The sequence below is a fragment of the Leptidea sinapis genome, chromosome 2, assembly GCF_905404315.1.
Source record: "Leptidea sinapis chromosome 2, ilLepSina1.1, whole genome shotgun sequence".
NCBI lineage: Eukaryota > Metazoa > Arthropoda > Insecta > Lepidoptera > Pieridae > Leptidea > Leptidea sinapis.
The window spans coordinates 19,761,484-19,780,189 of record NC_066266.1 but is presented as its reverse complement, the minus strand read 5'-3'; the positions used below and the strand labels follow the sequence as shown (position 1 = coordinate 19,780,189).

The 18,706-nt window shown below is 35.9% G+C and overlaps 1 protein-coding gene across 1 annotated transcript; it reads right to left on the bottom strand.

Annotated features, from left to right (window-relative positions):
• Positions 1-508: 508 nt before the first annotated feature.
• On the bottom strand, positions 509-17,354 carry LOC126973454 (uncharacterized). The gene is made up of 4 exons (XM_050820721.1): positions 17,292-17,354; positions 16,090-16,347; positions 15,915-16,013; positions 509-532 (listed from the first exon to the last, which is right to left on the bottom strand). The coding sequence occupies exons 1-4, from the start codon at positions 17,352-17,354 to the stop codon at positions 509-511; spliced, it is 444 nt and encodes a 147-aa protein (XP_050676678.1).
• Positions 17,355-18,706: the final 1,352 nt, after the last annotated feature.

The following is an 18,706-nucleotide window of genomic DNA, read 5'->3' as shown; positions in this document are numbered from 1 at the left end:
TTGTTAAGATAAGTATCATCTCCTCCAATGGAGGAGTATACTTCCTCGATGATTTCAGGCAGCCGAGCGAATGTCGGCGTGATTTCCTGATTCACGTCAAGTTCTCGGACGGCCACGTCCACTCCAAAGATTGAGTCAGCCCATAATGGGGTGTTTTTCTGGGGAGTTGGATTTGCGGCTTTGTCCATTGCGTTTGGTGGCGTGACTATCGACGTTGTCGGGCCCCGCATTTGTTTTGAGGTGCCTCTCTTCTTTTCCCGACCTTCTCTGGATCGAACTTCTCTGGCTTACCTCGATATCCTGGAGCTATCTTTTAATTTCCTCGGGTGTGTATAATTTCTTTTCTGCGTTCATTTTCAATTAAATCGCGTAAGCGTTCGGCATAGATTAAATTGGGTAGATTAGATTAAATAAAATTTAAATATCAAACAATATTCTGTCATAATATATTTGACACTAAAACTACACACAAAATATTAGGTAAAAACGTATAAATTCAATGTCAATGTCAATCAATGTCAACCTTACCATTCTTGATAATCTTAACGTTTGGATTAAGATCCTCAATAACTTCATATGGACTAGAATAAACATTACAAAATTTATCACCAATTTCATTTTTTACTAATATCTTATCACCTTTTTTATATTGTACAATATTCAAATAGTTGTCAAAACGAGCTTTTCTTTCTAACTTACTTTTAACTAAATTACATCGGGCATCATATTGAGATTTATGTAAACGATATTTTAGTTCTAAGGGGTAATTGTCTAAACTGTATAATGGACTTATATTATCACTCTTAAAATTACTGGGTATGTTACATTTTTTGCCAAATACAAGTTCAAATGGGGAATATTTCGTTTCAGTATGAACAGTTGTATTAAAAGAGAAACACCAAAATGGTACCCAAGTACTCCATATTCTAGAATTATTATCAGTTTGTATTCTAAGATGGGTTGGGTTGCGTCACAAACTGTCATGTTAGAAGTGTGCGTCATTAAGTGCTCGTGAAAAATAAATCTAAATCAGTGCAAAAAACCTCAAATCAGCTTATATCTAAACACTAAAACATACATAAAGTGCCAGTGCTCCAAAATTATCGTGAAAAGTGCGCATAGTAAAAGGATTACGCAAATAATTGTAATTTAAGTAATTCGCCGTTAACGATATACAAACGTATAACTACACAAAATTACATCAACCCCCAACTACGTTGACAAGTGACACTAGATATCAAAGTCTACTAAAACTAACTGGATACTACCTATATAACTAACTACCATGGATAAGCAATAATAACTATGGAACAAAATGTTGGAACAACTAAAAAAACAAACGAATTTATTAAACCTAACGGTACAAAACACAATCTCCTCGACAATAGACGAGAAATTAAAACCATTAACTATCGAAACGGAAATATTAAAACCGAGAACGAAGTTCTCAAAGCCAAAATTAGGACATTAGAATACAACTACAACAATTACAACATTAACGGGAATATAAAGTCCCACGAATGGAATAAATTTGAAGTTAGCGATATAAAAAGACTGAGGAAGAAAGCTGACAACAAGATTAGACCTGCTCTAAAGTAACCTTAACGCTAGGATGGCGAAAATTGGAACTCCTTAAAAATAAGAAACATATCCCCACAAGTATAAAAATCACTGAAGACTTTTCTAAGGAGGTTATGGAAGAGAGAAAAGCCCTTTTTCCTAAAATGATAGAGGCCAGGGAAGCTGGCAAATTTGCCATCATAATGCATGACAAACTCATCATTAAAGAAAATGCAGACAGAAAACAGGAAAAAAGGAAAAGGCTACCATCATCACCACCAAAGACGCCACCAGATAACTTTGGTTCAAACCAAGGCCGAATTTCATCCTCCCAGCCCACCAAACAACCGAAGTCAAACAGATTCCAGGGAGTACCACATACAAGCACAATAGCCAACAGCTCTCCAAGAAACTAATATTACAAAACCACAAGCAACTGAAAAACAAACATAACAAACAAACAACAAGATCAGCAACATACCTTTCTCCCAATACGGCTGGTCACCGCGGGAGCATTAGACCAATTCCCTCTAGCAAATCAAAAACTTATCTAATTATAAACACAAGAACATTACGAACTCCCGAATCCTTATTGGAACTGGAGACAGCCTTAGAAAACATAAATTGGCATATCCTCGGTATCAGTGAAATGAGGAGGTCCCAAGAAGCAATTGAAGAGAGACCCGAGTACATAATGTATACTAAAGGAGAAGCAGGTGGCCAAAGGGGCGTAGGTTTTCTTATTAAAAAACACCTCAAAAACCAAATTCTTGACCTAATTGGCATTTCTGACAGGATAGCAGTTCTCAACATGAAAATACCCAGTTATAACAAAACTTGGACAATCATACAATCATGTGCTCCAACAGAACAAGCCGATCAGCAAACAATTGAAAAATTTTATGGGGACTTGTCTGTAGTGGTTACTAAATATAGAAAAAACAATGTAATTCTAATGGGAGACTTAAATGCACAATGTTGGTGTCAAACAAAACAACATGGAACATACGAGGGGAGGCTGATAAGTAATCTACCTAACTATGAAAGAAAAGACTTTGATGGCTAGTTTTTTTTTTTTTTTTCTATATAGTCTCCTGCAAGTGAAATACACTTATGACATTTGCAAATAAGTGACATCATGCCGTTATAATAGTAATTTTTATTTTGCTCGTCAAAATGGTCAGTCACAGCCTCCTTCATTTTTTCGTCCGTCGAAAGTCTGCGACCCCTCAATTTTTTCTTTAAATCTTTGAATAAGAAATAGTCACAGGGAGCCAGATTTGGACTATAAGGTGGATGGTTAATTTCTGTGAAGCCGTTTTTGCTCAGGGCTGACCTCGCCGTTAAGGCTGTGTGTACAGGAGCATTGTCTTGTAAAATCAGAACACCTTTGCTGAGTTTGCCTCTCCGCTTTTCTTTGATTTGTTCACGAAGCTGGTCAAGCAAGTTTGCATAATATTCAGCATTCATTTTTGTATTTTTAGGCAAATAATCTATCATCAAAATCCCTTCGACATCTCAAAATACGGTGGCCATTAGTTTTCCAGCCGACGGCCGAACCTTGAACTTCCTTGGCGGCTTTTCTCCTTTAAATTTCCATTGCATTGACTCTTGTTTGCTTTCCGGATCCCACTGGCGAATCCAAGTTTCATCACAGGTCACAATTCGAGAGATAGTCTCTTCTTCTTTACCTTTGACCAGGTCTAGAAATGCCTGACAACATTCTACTCGCCTTTGTTTGTCAAAGGGGGTCAACATTCTAGGGACCCAACGCGCGCTCACCTTGGACATGCCCAAATGTTCGTGAATAATTTCATGAACTCGTTCCTTGCTAATGCCCACATCTCTGGCTATCTCCCACTGCTTGATTCGCCGATCTGCAAGAATCAGGTTCTTCACCTTTTCAACATTATCTGCGGTAACAGCAGAAATTGGCCTTCCACTACGTGGGTCGTCTTCCAGGCTCTCACGGCCATGTTTAAATTGCTTCGACCAAAACTTTATGACGAATTCAGAAGGACTTGAATCACCAAACACCTTTAACATGCGCTCTCTGATCTGCGTAGGCGTATTTCCTTCTTTACTTAGGAATTTAATCACTGCTCGATGCTCAAATTTCATCATTTTTAATTTTCTTTCGACATGGTGAAATCAAAGCCGCGCCAAAAAAACAAAAGCAAGCGAAAAAAAAATAAGCGTCATAATTTTGAAAAAGGAATAAATATAGAATATGATTTTGATAGTGGCCAGTTCGATTTTCGAAACTTTCTTTAACAAAGTAGATTTTATATCAGCCACCCCTCGTATAATAGGAAAGTTTGGGTTTGGTAAACGAAGCGCAAATGGCCAAAAACTAGTAGACTTCTTGATGGAACACAACTTACACCTTCTTAATAGCCTATTCAAAAAAAAGAAAAACAATAAGTGGACCTGGAGTTCTCCAAATGGAAAAAATAAAAATTAAATAGACTACATTGCAAGCAACCAACCAAAAGCATTTATAGACACTTCTGTTGTACAAAATCTTAACTGCAGCACTGATCATCGACTAGTTAGAAGCAAACTCAGAATAAGTCCACCAAAGGCATCCCGGAAATATATTAAGAAAATACCAAACAGGACAATTGATCCAAATTGCAAGGACTTAGTCCAATCACTGCCAGAAAACATCTATGACCTGATAAATGATAACATTAGCATCAAAGAAAGTTACTAGAAAATAGAAGAATATCTAACAGCTCCAACAAAAATCAAACCAGGTAGGAAACAAAAACGCCCACTCAGTGAGAAAACTCACCTCACCTTATAGAAGAAAGAAAAAACCTAATAGCAGGACCCTTTAAAAAGAATAACCTCAAACTAATTGCAGAAACCAGTAAAAAAATAAAAGAAAACAAAAGGAGCGATCGCGAACTATCATAGAGGTCTTACTCATAGAAGAAGAAATTAGTGACTTTTGATTACTATGACTACAAAGCAGTTATTACGTTGTCATGCTTATAAAAAGTTGTAATTAATTTATAAAGTTGTTTTCTTATATTAAATAATGGTGAATGCACTGATTTGCTCATAGTCTACTGCTGATACTCTGCTCTATCTCATATAACAGGTTATGGGCCCAGAAACGGGAATAAAAGAGAAAAATGAGTAATCACGTGCACATAGAACAATTGAAAAGAGAAAACTACGATACATGGAGGATCCATGCAAAAGCCGTACTATTAAAACTTGGCCTTTGGAGCTATGTTGCAAATAAAATTAAGAGACCAACGCGAGAAGGTGATGCATTGAATGACTATATGGAAAAAGATGAGTTAGCATTAGCCGAGCTATTTCTCATAATATCACCGGGTGAATTAGAACAAGTTAAAAATTGTCAAACAAGTAAAGATGTCTGGGATACGCTAGAAAGCATATATTATAGCAAAGGTCCTGCAAGAAAAGCAAGCCTATTAAAAGAGTTGATATTGAAGAAGATGAAAGATGGTGATAATATTGTGAATCACTTGAATAAATTTATGGATATCGTCGATAAACTAGCAGATATGGACATACCAATTAACCCATTAGTGCATAAAGTTTATTATAGCACTTAAATGGATTATTTTTAAAACTTACCGTTAATTAGGGTCAAATTAATATATTCAATTGGAAAAAAGAAGCATGCATAAAATAGTTTTGATTTTATAGTCCGTTCGATAAATCGGACGCTATGCACGGCGGCCCCTTACTCTAACTTACGCTAGTACTAACAAAGGTCAATAAAACAATTGTTATAAAATCAAATTTTACTGGAAAAAGTAAAACTAAAACATACATGTTATGATGACATTCCCATCACGTGATAGCCCATAAAAAATTTAGGATGGAGGCCTACATCGCATTTTATACACTTGAATTTCGCTTTTCCTCCACACTGACTTGCACACCGGCGTTCTGTGTTTATGGGTACAATCCAGTGATCTTTACCATCATATCTTGTGGTAGACAACGGTTTTGCAGGTCTTTGTCCTTGATGCGGCTGCGTTCCATGTGTGGCTAGCAAGGTTAGTGCTATATAACGCCTAAAAACAAACAAAGATTGTGTTACTTTGTTGCACCCATTTTTTCTTGCGAGAAGCCACCCATTTACTACAGAAACGTCCAGGAAATACGCAAAAATTGGCCACCACCATTTTCTGATTCGCATTCTAGTGCGAAGATTTGCAACACCTTGATCACACTTATCTACACCGCCCATGTGTTTATTATAATTAGCAATGAGTGACGGTTGGGGTATTGATATTTTGGCCTTTTTTTCGTTAGATTTGTTGCTAGTGTTACGACGTGTTTTTGGAAAGATTCGCTCAAGCTATCTAGCAGTGGGCGCAGCTTGTATAACCTGTCAGACGTAGCAGATAGATGTGAATTATCATTCAAATGTAAATTTTGAAGTATGGCTTCAAACTTGTTGCATCGTATGCTTTGTGATAGGACTTTTGGCACATCATTTTCTCTGGAGAAATAAAGTCTTTTATTAGGTAGCTTTACATAGCCCGATAGTAACATAGCACCTAAAACTGTTTGCAAACATTTATGTGGATGACTTAATACTAGCATATAAATCAGAAATGTTTTTACGAGAAGTCAAAACAAAACTGCAAAAAGTTTTTGAGTTACGAGATATGGGTTCACTCCATCATTGCCTGGGCATACAATTCACCCATGTAGGGGGAGAAATGACATTGTCACAGGAGAATTATATTGAAAATTTAATAAATAAGTTCAACATGGCTGAATGTAAGCCAGTGTCAACGCCCATGGAGACTGGTCTGAAACTGGAGAAGGGTAATGGACTCACAGAGATGGAGAATATACCATACCAAATGTTAATTGGATTTCTAATGTACCTCGCTGTAGCCACAAGACCAGATATAATGTTTGCTGTTAGTTATTTGAGCCAATATAATACATGTTTTGATAATACACATTGGCAAGCTGCAAAAAGGGTGATTTGTTTTTTAAAAGGAACGAAGAATGTAACCATCAGATATAAACAATCAGGAATGGCACTAACAGGCATGGCTGACGCTGACTGGGCGGCATGTACCGTTGACCGTCGTTCATATACCGGTTATATTTTTAAGTATGGTGGTGGCCTTATCAGTTATGCATCAAAGAAACAAAGAACAGTGGCTTTGTCAACAGCAGAAGCCGAATATATGGCGATGACAGAAGCAACGAAGGAAGCTTTACACTTGAAATATCTGTTGGAAGATATTGGAGTTTTTCAACAAACTGTTACGATCTATAATGATAATTTGGCTGCACAGATGTTAGCAAACAATCAAATGACTGGTAAGAGATCGAAATATATCAGCATAAAGGAACATTTTATACGGGATTGTGTCCAGAAGAAATTAGTGACCATCCGTTACAAGGACACAGAGCATATGGAGGCAGACCTTTTTACAAAGGCATTACCACAACCAAGATTGTTAAAGCTTCTAAAGATGATAGGCGTCACTCAGACCTGAAGGTCATCGTGAGGGGGAGTATCATAGAGGTCTTACTCATAGAAGAAGAAATTATTGACTTTTGGTTACTATGACTACAAAGCAGTTATAACGTTGTCATGCTTATAAAAAGTTGTAATTAATTTATAAAGTTGTTTTCTTATATTAAATAATGGTGAATGCACTGATTTGCTCATAGTCTACTGCTGATACTCTGCTCTATCTCATATAACACAAACACTAAACCAAAGCGAACATACTCAGCCTCAAGATCCAGATATATAATTTGAGCCGGAAATATTGCAATGCGAAGTATTTAAGGCTATTAGTTATATAGTCAACAGTTACAAAAAGCAGCAGGACCTGATAACATCTACAATGAACTTCTAAAAGGGATGGCCACTGAACTAGCTCCTGTACTCCCAAAACTATGTAATAGAATAATGACTAGCCAATGGATACCAACACAATGGGAAACATCACACATCATCCTATTACATAAAAAAGGTTCAAAGGAAAACATAGGTAACTACAGGCCCATAAGTCTGATGTCTAATCTGTATAAAACATTCTCAAAGGTCATATTGGATCGAATAAGTAAAAGACTTGATGAAAACCAGCCAATCGAACAAGCTGGCTTCACGAAACACTTTTCAACATTAGATCACATCCACACAGTGAAACAGGTAGTGGAGAAATACAATGAGTACAACAAAAATCTATACATGGCATTCATAGACTATAACAAGGCATTCGACAGCATAAGCCACGAAGCAATGTGGGTAAGTTTGTCAAGTCAAGGTATTCCAGAGTTGTATATTAATGTCATTAAAACCATATACAAAAATAGTAAAGCAAGATTTCATCTGGAAAAAATTGGCCCAGAGTTTAAAGAAAAAAGGGGTGTAAGACAAGGAGACCCAATGTCCCCCAAGTTATTTTCTGCAGTCCTTGAAAACATTTTCCGCAAACTAAATTGGGATCACATGGGCCTCAACATAGATGGTAAGAAATTAAACCACCTCAGATTTGCAGATGTTATCATATTATTCGAAGAAGATCCAAAGAAACTACAAGGTATGATCGAGTCACTATGCAATTAAAGCGAAAAGGTTTGTTTAACAATGAACACCACAGAAACATAATTAATGACAAATTCAATCAAAACCGAAATTAACATAAATACAACCTTCCTAGAATATGTAGAAGAGTACACATACCTTGGCCAACTAATATCTCCTGTACACCTCACAAGTAAAGAAATAAATACAAGAATAACCAATGGATGGAAAAATATTGGTCTACTAGCTGACCCGGCAGACTTCGTACTGCCAAATATAGCCTGTCAAAATGATTTGTCAAGTGTCATTTTTTTGTTCCTACATATTTTATAGTTGGGGCAAAAAATTCTCCTGAACAGAACCGTCACCCTGGTGATAGGGCATTGTGAATAAGAAATATAATTAAATAAAATATATATAAGCATTTAAAAATAAGTAATCTGTTTATTGTTAATCATATCAATCATAATTATTAACAAAAATCAGTTTTATTTTCATTGTAGTGCTTTGTACGATGTTTTTTGTTTGATTATCTGGCGCATAGACAAACAAATCTGATGGTTTTCCAACACAGGAACAGGCAACATACAATTGACCATGTGAGAAACATGGGTTTTCCAGATTAATACCACAAACACTTAATGATTGACCCTGGGACTTGTTTATGGTCATAGCAAAAGCAAGCCGAACTGGAAACTGTAGTCGTTTAAAGTCAAACGGCACATCATTCGGAATTATTGGGATGCGCGGTATGAGTACGTCTTCTCCTTTATACTTTCCTTTCAGTATAGTTGCTTCTATCACGTTGTTTAGTAATTTTTTTATCACAGACCGTGTGCCGTTGCAAGGACGCGGTTGGTTGATATTTCGCAACATTATAACTACCGATCCAACCTTTAATTGAAGATTGTGAGGTGGCAATCCTGGCAAATCCAGCGAGGATAGTTCACTACATCATCTTGGTTAGTAGCCGAATCAACTGATTTATATATCCTCGATTCGCCTGTAATTTGTTCTTGTATTTTTGATTTTATTCATTTAAATCGTATGTTTTTTGCAGCCAATATAGCTCGTTCGCTCAACTAATCATGGTTTCTGTCATTCATGGAAACACCTTCTGAATAATTTCATCTTTTGATCGAGTTAACTGAAAAAAACTTTGAGGAATGTTAATGCAGCCAGTCAACATGTCTATAGGAAATTTGCCATTACCAATATCAATGAGTTGTTTAGAGAATATGTTTCCATATTGGTCATTTTGTAACTCGACACGCATATTCTTGTTTAAACGAAGTACTTTGACATCTTTCCACAATTTGGAGGACTTTAGACATGCATTGAGTTCATCAGCTGGTGTTGATCGTGGAATCACTGGCAATGTTTGACGAAAATCTCCTGCTAATAAAATCATTGCACCACCAAATTGGTTATGATTGCTCCGTATATCTTTTAATGTTCTGTCTAAAGCCTCCAAAGATTTTTTATGTGCCATCGTGCATTCATCCCAAATAATTAATTTACGTTGCTGCAAGACCTTTGCCATTGCAGAGTTCTTAGAAATGTTGCAGGTCGGAATTTCATTGCTTTGTATATTTAATGGCAATTTTAATGCTGAATGGGCTGTTCGACCACCTTCAAGCAAAGTTGCTGCGATTCCCGAGGAAGCGAGTGCAAGTGCAATTTTATTTTGTAAGCGAATAATCGTTGCTAATATTAATGAAATCAAAAAAGTTCTTCCTGTACCACCAGGTGCATCCAAGATGTAAATCCTTCCAGTTTCGTCATTTATTACTTTCATAAGATTTTCAAATACGAGTACATACTTCTGTTGTTCATTCAACAGTGGAAGATTCGTTTGAATTAATTATTTTAAAGTGTTGAGATCATACATTGGACGTTTGGGCGCGGCCAGGCCTAGTTGAATAAATAGTTTGTTTGACATCATCAAGCACATGTCCTCAATTGAAACCAATACTTCGTTGTAAATTTCTTCACTGATTTGTAAATTTGGATTTCCCATTCTATTTCGTATTTGATACAAAATATCATCACACATATTATCTTTGTACTTGATCCACAAATCAATTGGGTTTGATGGGGGAAGCATGTAGATATGATTATAGAAAACAATGTTCGTATTTGATGAGCGTGTGATGATATTACAGCATCATTGAGAGTTTGATCCCAATGAGCGTCATTTTCTAGCAATTGCAAACGTTGACAGGCTTCCTTGTAAGATCCACACAATTCACCAACAACAGTTCGTAAATGTTGGAATGATGCTGGGCCACGTACATTGACTAATAGCAGTCGTAAATAAAAACATTCATCATTGCTTGGATGTACTGAATAAATTCGACCAATGGCATCAGTGGAATACACATCTGGGTATCCTTGAACTTGTTTCCCTTGTTTCCGTCTTATAAATCTCCTTGAGGATTGATTCCAAGTATAATATTTTGGCATTTCAGAATATAGCAATGTTTGTGCAAAATCATCGTTTTGGCATGTCTCAAAAAAACAGTGACTGCTTGTAATTCAATATGAACTTTATACAATAGCAATAAAGCTCGTTTTAGTTAGAAAACGTTTGTATGGGAAAAAGAAAAAGGCTGTTTTTAGGGTTTTTCTGGCAATTATTCGTAAAATTAGCCGTAAAAACCATCTTTGAACTTCAACGAACATTTAAAAAAAAGAAATGGCCAAATTGGTCCAGGCGTTGTTGAGTTATGCGCTTACCAACACATTTTGCGATTCATTTTTATATTATAGATGAAGGAGGTCATGAAGTCCACCAATCTCAGCATTACCATAAAAAGAAAGGTATTTAACACATGTATCCTACCCTGTATTACATATGGATGTGAGACACGGGCACTCAACAATGAGCACCAAGACAGGCTTAAGTAATGCCAAAGATCTATGGAACGAAGTATGATGGAAACACATAGATAGACTAGACAAAATTAGAAATGAAGAACTGAGACAAAAAACTAAAGAAACCGACATACTTAATAAAATAGATCAGCAGAAGTGGAGATGGACTGGCCACAGAATTGTCACAGATTGGTATCCAAGAGGTTGCACACGGAGCCAGAGGAGACCTCGAACAAGATGGGAGGATGAACTCAAACTCACAGCGGGCCCAAACTGGAGAAGAGTGACTCATGACAGACTCCAATGGAAAGAGCTAGAGGAGGCCTTTGCTAAGCGGCACACTGAGTTAAGAGACATACTCTAACTCAGAATAAAAAGGGCTTAATAATAATAAATTCTAAGATATGAATTTAAAGATTTATGCGAATTTTCCAGAGAACCTATAATCTGGTGACGGTAAGCTGTGGAAGTAATTTGGTTAATTTGTAATAACCTACACACCTCTGACATGATGCTTGATATGAACTCAGTGCCACGGTCGGTAGCTATTTCCCGGGGAATTCCATACCTAAGAATGAAATTGTGAACAAAAGCTTTGGCTACACTTACGCTATCTTTTGTCTCCAAAGGATAGGCCTCCAAATATTTTGTGAGTTCGCACTGGATTGTTAAGATATATGAATAATTAAAGTAATCGTTCTGTAGAGGGCCGACTATGTCGGGGTATTTTAGCAAATGCTGAGTTAGCTGTAGTTGTTATCTGCATTGGTTGACGGATGGGTAAATAATGTTTTTGTTTTTGGCATTTTTCACACCTTTAAAAAAAAATTAACATTAGTTTCCATTTTAGGCCGAAAATAACGTCTTTTTATGGTATTTAACATGCACCTTACGCCAGCATGTCCACTTGTGGGCAACAAGTGATGGTCTTTTATGATAGCTCTTTTATCACCTTCATTTTCTATCCTTTCAATGTCATTTATTATACAAATACGCGGACCGGTCCATGATAAATTATGTTGTATTTCTTTACGTAACCATTTTAAAATATTAGCACTTTCTTTATTTTTTATTATATATATTTCGTCGATGTTTCTATTCTTACCTTGCAGAATAACGCCAATTCTCTCATGAACGCGTCTCGCGCGGAATATGATTGAGATTTTTGATCTGCATATATTCTTTTCTTCTGCGTATATAAGTAAAATAACCTACTGTCTTATAATTTGAATCATACTGTGCCCTACTCTGTGTTCATTTTTTAAATAACAACTCAGTACAGTGTTTCGGTTTTTTAATCATCTCCACAACCTTTGGGTGATCAGGCCAAATGTTTTAGTAGACAGATTATCGACCGAATCATCACAATCTTTCGCTCTTTCCTGACGTTTTTTCATACGTCTAGTCATAACATTCATCACATTTCTATGCATCTCTTTCAACTCATCTGACGTCACGATAATGCGTGATAATGCATATGCAGCTACATTATTCACACCTCTCACATACTCTATCTTATAGTCATACTCTTCCAAACACAATCTAAACTTCAATAATCTACTGGAGGAGTTATTTATATTAAACAAATATACTAACGGTTTGTGGTCGCTTCTAATGACAAAGGTTTTGCCGTATAAATAAGGTCTAAAATAGCGAACAGCCCACACTATAGACAAAAGCTCCTTCTCTATAGTGGGATAATTTAGCTCAGCCTTGTTTAAGAACCTACTTGCGTACGCGATTGGTAAGTTATTTTTATTACACAACATTGAACGTATAGCTATACCTGAAGCATCAGTGTGAAGAATAAACTCATTTTCTATTGAAAAATTATGGTATTGTAAAATAGGTGGATATATTAGACATTTCTTAAGTAAATTAAATGAGTTATCACAATCGGAGGTCCATTCAAATCACACACCCTTTCGAGATAATTTATTAAGTGATATCGTAAGTTCCGCAAAATGAGGTATAAATTTCCTATAATAATTGGCAATCGCCACAAAACGTTTTACATCGTCACTATTAGTTGGTTTTGGATAATTTTGAATTGATTTAATTTTTTCTGGGTCAGGGGAAATTCCTTTTGATGAAACTATATGACCTAAATATAATAACTCTTTCTTTAAGAATTGACATTTATAAGGATTCATTTTTAAGTTAAATTTACGAAGTCTATTTAAAATATCTATTAAATTTTTGTTATGCTGGTTCAATTTTAGTACACAAAAGTTCAAGTTTAGTCACATAATAGCTTTTATTTAAGTCGAGATGACTAAAATAAACACTACCTGATAACGAGTCCAAAATATCGGCAATGTTGGGTAAAGGAAATTTATCGTCTTGTATTTTATTATTTAATTTTCGATAGTCAATCACTACACGCCATTTCTTTTCGCCTGAAAAATCTTGTTTTTTCGGTACGAGAAAAACTGGGCTTGACCACTCACTTATACCTACTACATATATTTGTTAACATGTTACTTCACGCAAATCGGGCCCAAAACATCAGATAAACTGCTCACCGAAGGCGGCTCTCAATTGGGCCATTGTTTCGCGTGCCGTGTGGCACCGTCTTGTTGAAACCACATGTCAGGCATGTCCAATTCTTCCATTTTGGGCAAAAAAAAATCGCCAATCATCACACGGCGCTCGCCATTCACAGTAACGTTTCGGCCATTGTCGTCTTGGAAAAAGTACGGCCTGATGATACCACCGGCCCATAATCCACACCAAACAGTACATTTTTCGGGATGCAGTGGTAGCTCTTGCAATGTTTCTGGCTGGTCTTCACTCCAGATGCGGCAATTATGCTTATTGACATATCCATTCAACCAGAAATGAGCTTCGTCGATGAACACAATTTTTCGATAAAAAAGTGGATCTTCCTCCAACTTTGCCAATGCCCATTCACCAAATGTTAGACGTTGTGGGAGGTCGTGTGGCTTCAATTCTTGCACCAGCTGTATCTTGTAAGGTTTTACACCCAAATCCTTTCGCAAAATTTTCCACGTAGTGGCGTAACAGAGGCCCAATTGCTTCGAACGGCGGCGAATCGACATTTCACGGTCATCACTAACACTGGCGGATACAGCCGCAATATTTTCTTCGGTCCTCACTCTACGTATGCGTGTTCGTGGTTTAATGTCCAATAATGTAAACTGGGTTGGAAATTTAGTCATAAGCTTCCGAATAGCTGCCTCAGTAGGCCGACCAAATTGCCCATAAATTGGAAGAAGTGCGCGATGCACTCTCTTAACTGAGCATGCATTTTGATAGTAAAATTCAATAATTTGCAAGCGTTGTTCGTTCGTAAGTCGAATAATGGTTAAATTATAGACCAAACTGAAGTTTGACAATGGCACAAGAAACGATTCACGCGTGATCTGTCAAAAAACAGTGTTGCCAAAAAGATACCAGCAAAAAAATCACCCGTTATTACCGCGGGACGCACTCTTTTTCGCTTAAACACGTACTGTTGGACGTACTCCATCGTCCTCTTCTACGCGAAGCTCATCACGACGACGGCGCCAAGATCGACGGTACGGGATATAATGCGCTACATGCCGTTCAACTCTTTTGTCAAAACAGAGTATATAGATGCGATATATGCCATACAGCAGTGCCAAAACCACGATGAACAGGATCACACCGAGTATAATATTTGTTGTGCTGACGTGATATGTCAACTCCTTCTGCATAGATGTAGTAGCCTCGTTCTTGCCATTTCCAGCAGCACTTTGAGCTATTATTACTTCTTGTTTAGATTGAGAGCCACCCATTTTCTCGTATTATAAGTTGAATTTCGCACTTTCACACCGTTTAAAACAAGGCCTATGCATGTTAATGTAGAAACAATCTGAAAACGAATCGTATAACTTTTCATTGTAAGAGCAATATGATGCCATGTGAAACACGACGCGCGAGCGGTCGACCCAGCAGGGTCTCCATGTAAGGTTCCTATTGGGATGTAAGTGAAACGCCAATGTCTGAGTAATAACTGAACGTTTATAACGTAGAAAAGTAAACTTATATGCTAGCATAATATAAGGGCGAGTGCACACTACAGTCTTTACAGGTGTAAACAACATTTACAATAGTGCGAAAAGAATAACATAGTTGAACAATTAAACATTATAAAATTAAATTCATTTCTACTTTAAAAAAAGATATTTATAAAATTTATAACTGTACAAAATACAATAATTTACTTCATATATTTAACCACATAACTAAGATCTTGAAAAGTTAACTAAAAATAAACTATTGAACATAGTAGTTAAAAAATAAACAGTTAAAAATGTAATAACATTATTAGTTACCTACTTTTATTTTGACAAAAATATTACTTAAGAACAATAGTTTAAAAATTAGTAAACTAAGAAAAATCAACAAAAATATCTAATATCTATCTCGCGAGTTTTCATTTATTATGTCCACACTCGCATAGTCTCCCAGAAAATCAGCAACCCACTGTTGCTGATTTTCTGGTAGACTATCGGCAGAATGTTGTTTCAGTTCAGAAGTCTGTTGAACGTCTGGTCGAGGATTTTCATTTATTATGTCCACAGTACATTGCTGATTATCTAGTTGAATATTGGCAGATTCTTGTTCCAGTTTGGAACGGGGTTCAGGTTCAATCGTAACAATAATAGAACCAGCTTAATTTTCATTTATGTAATCACTGTCTTCGTTTACGGCATCATACGCTATGTTCACATTTACGTTTTGACCTTCACCGGAATCACCATCTTTTGACATTGCCTCAAGGTCATCTTCACTTACTATCTCTGTTAACCCGTCAAATGATGGCAAGACTGATTTTAACCTTCATTCCTATCATCATCACCAATCATTTTAACATAACCATTCCACCCTGCCCATCACCATTACCACCACCACCAATAATAAATTCACACACATAAGGCACAGTAAAACCACTGACTGTACTGCCTAGTAATCCAGCTACTCGGTCTAATAAGTCATCTGGTGGTATGTAGTCACCTGGACCACTACCAGTCTGGAATAAGGAAATTCAGTTAAAATTTGTAAAAACTGCATTTTTAGAGACAACTGTAAGCAAGTACCTAACTAACCTTAATTTGGTTCATTCTGATTCTGGAGTAACGTTTCCTTGAATTTTTCTTTAAATTCTCCCACTTAAGGCGAATTTGTTGAGGCGTTCGTGGGCAATTCGTTGCTGTAGCATTGAAGTTTTCTGATATTCGCATCCACTCTTGTGTTTTTTGCTTATTATTGAAGGCGTTAGTCGCTCTTGATGTAATAATTTTATTACCTTCAATTAAATCGAGCAAATACTTCGATTCTTCTTTTGTGAGAGGCTTGCCTTTAACCTAAAAGCAAACAAATTAGGCGGGAAATGACAGCGTTGGTGGTTTTATTACTAATTAATTAATAAGTAATTATTTTTCGGCCTTGTAAAGGGTCAAGTAAAAATTTTGAGTAAATATGATTTATGAGAATTCCTTTAAATTAAATACAAAAATAGTTAAAAATTAGGCGCAAATATCTTGCGTCAGCAGTTAACGAATGCTTTAGGAAATAAATACTTACGGTTTCCGAATCCATTATATTAACACGTGGATTACACAAATCGGAATACAATATGATTGATGAATTTATTATAATAATAATAATAATAATAAATCTTTATTTGTTGCAAAGAAAAAAATACAATTTTGCTTAAAATTACCCTCGACCCCCAAACTAGGACAGCCCGTGACATGGGGGTCAGTCTCTTCCCAGTTGTGCATTCTAAAATGTCAAATAACAAACATCAACATATTTTAAGGTCTAACAATGGAAGTTATGCAACAAATTATGAACACAGAAACTATTTTATATATTATTTAGGGCGTGTATTGTGTGTTTGTGTGTGTATGTGTGTGTGTATATGTGTGTGTGTGTGTGCGTGTGCGTGTGTGTGTGTATGTATGTGTGTGTGTGAGTATGTGTTTAGCTTTTTATTTTCAAATGCTATACCTGGATTAAGTAGTGGTTATCGAATAAGATTTTCAGTAGCTTCGTAATTTAGGTTTCTTAACATGTTCTTGAGTTTATGTCTAAGTTCATATATATTACAATGCATAATTTTAAGTTTTGTATTAATATTTTTGAAAAGTAATCGTCCCAAATAGTTATATTGGCGTTGTGCAAATGAACTTTTTGTTCGGGGAATGTGTATTACAGGTCGACGTCGGGGGGTACTGTCCAGTGGTGGGATTCGGTGCATCCGATGGTAACGTGTAACGCTTCTGTCTATATACAGCTGACGTACCGTAAGAAGTTCAGTGATTTTGTATAGTTCCTCAGTAGAGAATCTACGAGGTTTACCGAGCATCACCTTTATGATAGCTCTTGTTATTATGATTAAACAAAAATCAGATTTTACTTTAAAAATGTTTTTTCTTTGACGCTGCACTGTTTTTGTTATTCCTTAGTCATTACTCGTTACTCGAATGACAATTTTAAAATGACAATCAAAGTCAAATGCAACTTGTCAAAAATGCCGATGACGTTGTTCCATTTTAGCAAGACTGTATAATATTTTAAGGTTAAAGCGATAATTGCATAAATTAATATAATATTGCAGCAGGTTATAATGCAAAGTATTATTTATTGTCATAACAAAATTACCTTACAGCAGTTTTTTGATGTTTTTATAAATTATTTGTGTTAAAAGACATAACATATATATTTGTAAAAATACACACATTGCGTACAACGAAACGGCCAAGAGGGAACGGATCAGAGTAAAGATTGTGAGTAATATGCCGATTCAGAACAATCGAGATAGCCTAGTTGAGTTATTGGCAAGCAATTGGAGAGCAATCCAGAGATAATTTTGAATCCGAGATCAGACTGAATCTGAGATTGCAGATACAATATTATTTCGGGCGTAAGCCGTTTTGCCGCATAAGACGGCGTTCGCCCACTTGAAACGCGATAACGATCTCTGTTAATAATACTTGAGATATCTTTATGCGGTTTTTTGTTACGGGTTGCTAAATAAACAAGCTTGGTTATTGTAAACAAAAAACGTGATATATTATAGAATCATGCTGTGAATGACGCCGCTCTTTCAGAGGTGTACGAGAAATTGTTACTATTTTGCTAATTGCGTCAAAATAAAAATATTGCAATTGAATTCTTTTGTATTTTTACTGTAAAAGATACGTGCTAATATGATCTAATAATTACTTTAAAAAAATTAAAAATATTGCAGCACAAAAATTTCAAGAAATTGAGGTTGGAAACGAGCGAATAATAAAGTGAGGAATTCATCCGAAGCTCGGATTTATAAATATCTTAGAAAATAACTCGCCTTCCTCCTTCCTTTAAACTTATTTGTGCTGTAAATATATGCTATTTATTTTATTCATACGAAAATGACTCAAAAATAAAGAGAAAAAGCCAAAAAACAGCCTGAAATACGCAGAGGTCGATAAATATAAATGATTTTTCATAACTTTATGTTCTTAGCAAAATATATATGAAAAACATAAAATTAACCACAAAAACTCATTTGCTCATTTTTTTATAATATACCTTTCATACAAAGAATAATAATCCATCCAAACTTCCGCAATTTTGGCCAACGCGACAGATTCTTACTATGTAATACACACTATACAGGCTGTTAGAAGAAGTTAGTTTTTCTATATATGACGTCTTGATATATATTTTACATAA